This window comes from Nicotiana tomentosiformis, chromosome 2 (genome assembly GCF_000390325.3).
Source record: "Nicotiana tomentosiformis chromosome 2, ASM39032v3, whole genome shotgun sequence".
Taxonomy (NCBI): Eukaryota; Viridiplantae; Streptophyta; class Magnoliopsida; order Solanales; family Solanaceae; genus Nicotiana; species Nicotiana tomentosiformis.
The window spans coordinates 122482621-122492607 of NC_090813.1; the positions used below are offsets into that span (position 1 = coordinate 122482621).

Consider the following 9987-nt stretch of genomic DNA (forward strand, 5'->3'; position numbering starts at 1 on the left):
AATTTGTCCTTATTTACATATCTCAATGTGTCAAGTTAACAACATATAAATTTTAATTAAGGATAATTCAGTCAAAATATATTTTTGTTCTAGGAGTCATTATTTTCTTAAGGGGCACAGCAAAGGTTAAAAAGTCATTTATTATGGACCGGAGGAAGTATGTATAAAAAGTAATCAACTCTAAGGGACTATTCGAGAGATTTTGAGATTTCACTATTAACATTCTTCTCAAATTATTTCTTCCTATATATTACACGTTTCTAAAGAAATTTGAGTTCGATATTAATTTCAAATGCAATTTCCTTGGCTTGACATCTCTTTATTTTTATTTGTTAAATAAATAAATCTAACTTTTTTCACTTCACAGTTTTTAAAAATTTACAAAAAAAAAAAAAAAAAAAAAACCTTCACAAATGTGGGGCCTAAAGCAGCTTTATGGACCGCCTGGCCGCCCACGCCTTGAGTGATAATTAAGACTTTTCAAGACAGATTAACCCCTAATGGTCTATTATACACGTCGTCATACTTTTTTATTCCTGAATGATTAACCTGCAATAACAAATACTCAACAAGTAAAAATCTGATAAAGTGAATATTTTTGTACAGCGACAGTTTAAGTCTTGAGTCGGCAATCTCATTGTCACCATCAATATGCTTCAGATCTCATCCCCTCTCTTGGTGGAGTGGTACCGACGAAGGTCATGAGCCAACTTTGAGAAAAGGCAAAGCCTACAAAACTTGTTGAGTGGTAAATCATGGGAGTTGACCCCTTATTTTTGTTTTGAGTGTGGGTTCAGCTTAGGGAATATATGGTTCAGCAGCAGCAGCAGTGGATTAACAGTTGCAAAAGAGGCTGTTTCTCCGAAATATGCAACCGGAAGATTATATTTGTAAGACTTTTTAAAAGAGAAAAAAATTGTCCAGTCAGCTTTTTATTTCTTTAAAAGTATTGCTACCAATTCGTAAGTTATGCTACTACTTATTTAACTTTGTTGGGTGATATCGGATACAAGAAAATAAAAAAATTGAACTAGTTAGGAAGTCGTTTGCAGTTTCATGCAAATTAAATACATTAACAAATATTGACTAAACTGATACATTACTATTGAATCTTCCGTCACCATAAGACATATTTATTATCAATATAATAGTAAAAAGAAATACATTAAATCAGAGTTGTACTTTTAAATTAAGTATTAAATGTGTTCGATCTGTTTTTACTGTTGTTTTATTTCTATCTTTAATTTGTCTATATAATGAATCATCAATATCATTGTCCATCACTTGAATATCTTAGGAATCCAAACACCAGCAGTAATAATCAGATCGTGAGATTTCCAGCATTGTTTCAGGCGTCATCCTCTCAAGTTCGCTTTGTTTCCACGACGCAAAATTATTTCGATTTTGTGGGTCTGTGGCAAGTGGATAGTCCTCCCTTTTGTGGGCTTGTGATTTCATTCTCATATAGAGCTTCACAGTAGCAACACAATCATCATAGGGATCTTGGACTCCTGTCTGAATGTCATACCTACAGATACATTAGGATTTTATATGGGTAGTATAACAAATTAATTAAATAAAAAGTGTGCTACTTGCTACTAATATTTGTAGGTGACAAGAGAAGCATTAAGATTTGCTTACTTACCCAAGGTAAGTTTTGGTCAAGTGCTTGAGTGAGTTGCTGAGCTTGCTTGTTTTCATCAATGGAGGGTATTTTGCAGTATCCCTTCACACAAAAATGGATGAAGAAACGTCAATCTCTATTGTAATATAACTTGGAGGGCTTTTGCATAATATGATTGGATTTCAATTATATTCATTGGTAGTGTAAACAATCTTTTTATCCTTAGTGTAATCTAATTAACTTGTCAAAAAGATTGTATACTTACTATTATTATATTCTAGATTACTAATCAATTTTTAAATAAAGTTACACGATTGTCTTTCTAGTTACTTGATTATGTAAATACCTTTTACTCCTTCCTTCCGTGCATAAAATTTAAAGTCGGTCTTAATTTTAATGGAAATATACTGTATGCATTAAAGTAACTAACCTGATCAATATCGCCGGATACTCCATGTCTAAACATTTAAGATCATGATCCAAACCATGACCAACAAGAATCCTAGCCCTTCCACTTCTAGAACGAATCTGCCACACAGTTTCCCCATTACAAAAATAATCTTGAATCTTTCTTGATACTTGCTTCAGTGGCATTGCATCCCTCAAATGTTCTGGTCTTATGCCCGTTGTTTCATACCTAAACATACATTCAATATTCGTCTAGATTAATTTCCAGATGAGACTATAAATTGGAATTCGATCACTAAATTAACTTTAGTATATAATTACCTGTAGTTAGTGACGGGAAGGTTTGGTGCGACATAAGAGTGAAAGAGGATATTTTCATGCTCATCAATGAGGCAAACTCTTGCACAAAGATCCAAAGAGCCATCAATGCCACCACCTACCATTTTGCAGGCAAGAGCAGCAACTCTTCCTCGGCTATTGTCAATCCTTAGGTTATCTTGAATTCCCAACTTAGCCATGCGATAGAGCACACCCTGAAAATGAACCAATAACCATATGGATTAGTTCAAACGGGTTGAACTAATAAATGGGTTGGGTCATAACAGCTTAATGTTTAGTTTGAGTCAATATAAGCGGGTTAATTTGCACTAAAAAATGAGTCATAACTTAATCGTCCCAACTCAAAACTATTTTTATTTGTTTGTTTATTCTTAAACAACTTTTTCAATTACCAACCAAATAAATAAAAAGATATTTTTTATTTATCATGACTATATCATACAGACAAAACTATTTTTTAAAAATGTTTTTATAAGTTTTTTTATGGGTCAACCGAAACTACTTTTAGATGAACATACTGTTGAAATTGGCAAAAGTACCACATCGGTGGATGACAATTTTGAATGAGAATTTCACCCTATAAAAGGAGGCCTAATGTTTAGGATTTAAACACACCTCTCATTTGCCTTTTATCTTCTTAAGGCATTTGTATCTTCTCTCTTTAGTATTATTTCACTTGTAATTTTGGAGTGGAATAAAATATTGATTGTGTCCGAGGAAGTAGGCAAAATTGGCCGAACCTCGTAAATTCTGGTGTTCTTTTATTGTTGTCTTATTGTCTTGTTTATTATTTAGTGGTTGTCATAATTTTTGGTATAGTAGTTGTGACTCATTCACACTATATACATTTGGCTTCCGCAACAATTGGTATCAGAGCCAAGGTACTGTCTAAGTATGCTCTGTGGTTGCAGCATAGTCTGATCTTCCACATCAGAAAAGATCTATCTTGGTAACTGAGTCAAGGTTCTATCTGAGTATGCTCTGTGGTTGCAGCTTAGTCTGATCTTCCACACCAGAAAGGAAATAATCTTGATTTGTGTCGTCAGCTACTAAATAATATTTGTGTCAAAATGAGAGACAGTAAACAAGAAGAATCTACATCAAGTGTCAATAATACGTCATCGTTGGCATCTTCGCTTATGACAAGAATTGTGTCAAATGCGAAATTTGCGGTAGAAATTTTTGACGGGTCAGGACATTTTGGAATGTGGCAAGGCGAGGTTCTAGATGTTCTTTTTCAACAAGGGCTAGATCTTGCCATTGAAGAAAAGAAGCCAGATGTTATTGGAGAAGAAGATTGGAAAATTATCAATCGTGTTGCTTGCGGTACCATTCGATCCTACCTTGCTAGAGAGCAGAAATATCCATACACAAAGGAAACTTCTGCAAGTAAATTATGGAAAGCACTGGAGGATAAATTTTTGAAGAAAAACAGTCAAAATAAATTGTACATGAAGAAGAGACTGTTTCGCTTTACCTATGTTCCTGGTACCACAATGAATGAACATATCACCAGTTTCAATAAGTTGGTCACAGATTTGCAAAATATGGATGCAACTTTTGATGATGGTGACTTGGCCTTGATGTTATTGGGGTCACTTCCTAATGAGTACGAGCACCTTGAAACTACTCTACTCCATGGAAATGACGAAATTTCTCTCAGAGAAGTTTGTTCGGCTTTGTACAGCTATGAACAAAGAAAGGGAGAAAAACAGAAGGGCGGAGAAGAAGAAGCACTAATTGTGAGGGGTCGTCCTCAAAATCAAACGAGGACTAAGAAGGGAAGATCCAAGTCGAGATCTAGACCCAGCAAAGATGAATGTGCCTTTTGTCGAGAAAAGGGGCACTGGAAGAAAGACTGTCCGAAGTTGAAGAATAAGGCCAGACATAACAATGGAAAGGCCATTATGGATTCAAATGTAGCTGATTGTGATGATTCAGACTTCTCATTAGTTACAACAGAGTTATCAACATCATCAGACATATGGTTGATGGACTCGGCTTGTAGCTACCATATGTGTCCCAACAAGGACTGGTTCGTGAATTTTCAAGAAGGAGAATATGGAGTCATCCACACAGCGGATAACAACCCTCTTACCTCATATGGCATTGGTTCAATAAGATTAAGGAGCCATGATGGAATGATCAGAACATTAACAGATGTTCGATATGTACCGGGTTTGAAGAAGAATCTCATCTCTGTGGGAGCCCTAGAATCAAAAGGGTTCAAAATCATTGCAGAAAATGGAGTGATGAGAATATGCTCCGGTGCACTAGTGGTAATGAAGGCCAATCGGAAGAACAATAACATGTACTGCTATCGTGGTAGCACAGTTATTGGGACAGCAACAGTGACATCCAGTGATGACAAAGAGGCAGAAGCAACCAGGCTATGGCACATGCGCTTGGGACATGCTGGAGGAAAATCCTTGAAAGCTTTATCTAATCAAGGATTGTTAAAAGGCGTAAAGACTTGCAACTTGGAGTTTTGCGAGCATTGTGTCAAAGGGAAACAGACAAGGGTTAAATTTGGTATAGCGATCCATAATACTAAAGGCATTTTGGATTATGTACACTCTGATGTTTGGGGTGCTTCCAAAACACCTTCATTGGGTGGGAAGCACTATTTTGTAACCTTTGTTGATGATTTTTCCCGAAGAGTGTGGGTGTATACAATGAAGAGGAAAGATGAAGTGTTGGGAATTTTTCTCAAATGGAAAACGATGGTGGAGAATCAAACAGGCAGGAGGATCAAGTGTATTCGCACAGACAATGGAGGTGAATACAAAAATGATCATTTCAATAAGGTCTGTGAAAATGATGGCATCGTCCGACACTTCACTGTCAGAAATACACCACAACAGAATGGAGTGGCAGAACGTATGAACCGGACTTTACTGGAGAAGGTACGGTGTATGTTGTCCAATGCTGGCTTGGGCAAAGAATTTTGGGCTGAGGCAATTACATATGCATGCCACCTCATTAATCGTCTACCATCTGCTGCTATTGATGGCAAGACACCATTTGAAAAATGGTATGGAAAACCTGCTGTAGATTATGACTCTTTGCACGTGTTTGGCTCAATTGCATACTATCATGTGAAAGAGTCAAAATTGGATCCGAGAGCAAAGAAGGCTATATTTATGGGGATTACTTCTGGAGTCAAAGGATACCGCTTATGGTGTCCAGAGACAAGGAATATTATATTCAGCAGAGATGTTACCTTTGATGAATCTACCATAACAAATAAGATGACAGTTGAAGATGTCAAACAAACTGGTGGTGCATCAAAGCAGGTGGAGTTTGAGGGAAAATTTATTTTTCCTACACAAGAAGCAGAGGAGGAAACTCATGAAGATTACCCTCTGGAAGAAGAGCCAGTAGAAAGGGAGATTCCAACTCAGGAACCTCGACAACAACTTGAATCAATAGCAACCAGCAGGCCAAAAAGGACAATAACGAAACCTGTTCGTCTTATAGAGACGGTTGCTTGTGCAACCTCAATTGTAGCTGATGGTGTTCCTACCACTTATAAAGACGCAATCCAAAGTTCAGAAGAAGATAAGTGGAGGATTGCCATGAATGAAGAAATGCAGTCCCTTCATCAGAATCATACATGGAAATTGGCCAATCTCCCGAAGGGAAAGAAAGCAATTGGGTGCAAATGGGTATTTGCAAAGAAAGAAGGATTTCCTAACCAAGAAGATGTTCGCTACAAAGCAAGATTGGTGGCCAAAGGATATGCTCAAAAGGAGGGAATTGATTACAATGAAGTATTTTCTCCAGTTGTAAAACATTCCTCCATTAGAATTATGTTGGCTTTGGTAGCACAGTTGGATTTGGAACTAGTTCAGATGGATGTAAAAACTGCGTTTTTACATGGAAACTTGGAGGAGGAAATCTACATGACTCAGCCAGAAGGATTCAAAGTTGCTGGAAAAGAAAATATAGTATGCAAACTTGAAAAATCGTTGTACGGATTGAAACAATCTTCTAGACAATGGTACAAGCGATTTGACAAGTTTATGTTGCGGCAAGGGTACAAGAGAAGCAAATACGATCATTGTGTGTATTTGCGCAAACTTAATGATGGTTCCTTTGTATATCTTCTCCTATATGTTGATGATATGTTGATAACTTCCAAGAATTCGGAAGAAATTGATAAGTTGAAGATTCAACTGAAGGAGGAGTTCGAGATGAAGGATCTGGGTGAGGCAAAGAAAATTCTTGGCATGGAGATAATAAGAGATAGACGTACAAAGAAACTCTGTTTATCTCAGAAAGAATATTTGAAGAGAGTACTAAAGCGTTTTGGCATAGATAAGAAGACTAAGCCAATTAGTACGCCACTTGCTCCCCATTTTAAGCTAAGTACTACTATGTCGCCAAAGGATGAAACTGAACAGGAGTATATGTCAAGGGTACCATACGCAAATGTTGTTGGTAGCTTGATGTATGCAATGGTTTGTACGAGACCTGACATTTCACAAGCCGTTGGAGTTATTAGCAGATATATGCATAATCCAGGAAAGGAGCATTGGCAAGCTGTGAAATGGATTCTACGGTATATTCATAGTACTGTAGATGTTGGGTTAGTTTTTGAGCAGGAAGGCAATCGGTCTGTAGTTGGATATTGTGACTCAGATTTTGCGGGTGATCTGGACAAACGAAGGTCAACTACTGGTTATGTGTTTACTTTTGCAAAGGCACCAGTTAGTTGGAAGTCTACTTTGCAGTCAACAGTTGCTTTGTCTACAACAGAGGCAGAGTACATGGCTATTACGGAGGCTGTGAAGGAGGCAATTTGGCTTCAGGGGTTGCTAAAGGAGCTTGGTATTGAACAAAAAAATATTACAATTTTTTGTGATAGTCAAAGTGCTATTCAATTAGCGAAGAACCAAGTTTATCATGCAAGGACGAAGCACATTGATGTTCGGTATCATTTCGTACGAGAAATCATAGAAGAAGGTGGAGTCACGGTGAAGAAAATTCATACTACGGAGAACCCTGCTGATATGCTGACAAAAGTGGTGACTGCGGTCAAGTTTCAACATTGTTTGGATTTGATCAACATTGTTGAACACTAAAGATTGAAGATGAAGACACAACCAAAATTTGTTATTGAGAGAAAATTGAAGATGTGGAATTTTGCCAAGGTGGAGATTTGTTGAAATTGGCAAAAGTACCACATCGGTGGATGACAATTTTGAATGAGAATTTCACCCTATAAAAGGAGGCCTAATGTTTAGGATTTAAACACACCTCTCATTTGCCTTTTATCTTCTTAAGGCATTTGTATCTTCTCTCTTTAGTATTATTTCACTTGTAATTTTGGAGTGGAATAAAATATTGATTGTGTCCGAGGAAGTAGGCAAAATTGGCCGAACCTCGTAAATTCTGGTGTTCTTTTATTGTTGTCTTATTGTCTTGTTTATTATTTAGTGGTTGTCATAATTTTTGGTATAGTAGTTGTGACTCATTCACACTATATACATTTGGCTTCCGCAACACATACTTTGTATTGTGCCCAAATTAACTCGCTAATGTATATATACTGAGCTCTATCAATCTATATACGCCTATTGAAGGGATTATAATTTTATGGACGAAATTTGACAATACTAAGCGAAGGAAGAAATCATTTGTATATTTTGAAACAATAGTAGTTGTCGAGTTTGAAAAGGCATACATTATTTGAGCGAGTGAGTTGACATGACTCTCTGTGAGCCCTGAGTGCATTTCGGCTAGGAAGGATTTTCAAACAAATGTCACATCCTATCTCCTTGAAAATCCTTTCACAATCTGCCTTTGGCAATGGCCCTGAAAAATATAATTTGGAGCAACGCTTAATCATGTTAGAAAGTTAATTAGACCTGTGGGACTTGTTGCTATGAAATTGATTAATTAGGAAATATACCAATGAGATGCTCCCGCAAAGATTCAAAAGATCGAGAGTGCTTTTTGCAAACGCCACACATGGGTTCATGAACTGAATGATAAGATGTCCTCATGTGTTCAACTAGGTGCTCCTTTTTGTTGAACTGCCGATAGCATGCTGCACACTTGTTCCTATAATAGCCCCATGAATTTTTAAAGCGTTTAAATTTCATGCACTGATATCATAAAAATTCACACAATTTGATCATTTATAAAATAATTACAAGTAAATTTGGTAATCTAATTAATTGTGATTAACCAGCTATCATATGTTAAAATACACGGACACGTAAATAATCTTTATGCGGTATGTAACTTAAATCCATTTGAGATACCTTTTAATACTACTGCTAATTATTATCATGAATGAAACTAATACTCCATATAAGGTATGGAAGCAAGTTAGTATATATATATATATATATATATATATATATATATATAATCATACAGTAAGTAAAAGTGGATCTTCTGAGTGCAAAACTGTGAAAAAAGAAATAGTACCTATGAGTTTCGGAAGAATCATATCTATGGTCCATGACTGTAGAGAAGAGAGGCTGTTTGGTTAATGCTTCAGAATTGAGTAGAGAAGAGATGGCTGAGAACACTTGAGAGAAAGGGGAGGGCATCAAGCTATTTATACAGATCATGGAAGAAAAAACCTCTGGAAAAGTTTTTGGTGCAAAGGCAGATTTGGAAAAAATCATCATTTTTGGTACATTTATGAAAAACCATCATGTTATTACGAAAAAAACAATGGACTCAATCTTACTTTAAGATTCGTAGGTATGATATCCAGATAGGCTAAATGTCAAATGTATGTAGTAATCCAATACTTCGGGCCCCACAATTGGTCTACTAGAATATTTGAAAGCTCCGGGTGAAAATCATTTGCACAACTTAACGTTCTTTTAAAAATCAAACTCTCCCTCAACATTCAATAATAGTCATTCTCCCCCCTTTTATACCATTAAATACCTATTTTATCCTTAGATATTAACCTTTATCTTTTTTTTTAACTTTTAAAATCAGGAGATTTTTCTTTTATTTTTTAAAATTTGTATAATAAAAATACTTGTAAAAAGAAGAAAAATTATTTTTGAGACGAAAAAAGAAGAGTGAGAAATAGTAATTAAGTAATATGCTCTATAGTGAAATAAATGAAAAGAATAAAAATAATTTAATTTTATTCATAGCAATCGAAGATCTAATATATATTAATAAAGTGACAATAGAAATGAGTAAATCTTTTATAAATATATTTCAATGCAAGTAATATAAAATAATTAATAAAAATAGAGATAAATTTATAACAGAATTCTATATAGATAAATGAGTTTTGATCCTCATTAATAAAATAAAATTTGAGATAAAATTTATAACAAAATTCTAAAAGATTATCTATTTATATTGTAAATGCATTCTAACTTATAATATAAAAATTATTTCATTAATAACAACTAAAACTCATTTTATCTATATAGATTATAGAGATTAGAGAATAAGAGAGAGTGAAACTTAAATATACGCGTACGTCCACACTCATACATACATACATACATACATACATACATACATACATACATAGTACACGTAATAGTTTAAATAACAATCATAAAAAATAGCGTTAGATTTTGTTATAAAATTATAAAAAGATTATTTTACTTATAATGTTAATG

At 35.1% G+C, this 9987-nt stretch overlaps 1 protein-coding gene across 1 annotated transcript; it reads right to left on the bottom strand.

The window, feature by feature from the left end:
- Nucleotides 1-1082: 1082 nt before the first annotated feature.
- On the bottom strand, nucleotides 1083-8970 carry LOC104106737 (uncharacterized). Its single transcript, XM_009615350.4, has 7 exons — nucleotides 8813-8970; nucleotides 8289-8440; nucleotides 8061-8191; nucleotides 2354-2565; nucleotides 2055-2261; nucleotides 1646-1726; nucleotides 1083-1528 (listed from the first exon to the last, which is right to left on the bottom strand). Exons 1-7 carry the CDS (start codon nucleotides 8956-8958, stop codon nucleotides 1294-1296), a joined length of 1164 nt encoding a protein of 387 aa, XP_009613645.3. The 5' UTR covers nucleotides 8959-8970; the 3' UTR covers nucleotides 1083-1293.
- Nucleotides 8971-9987: the final 1017 nt, after the last annotated feature.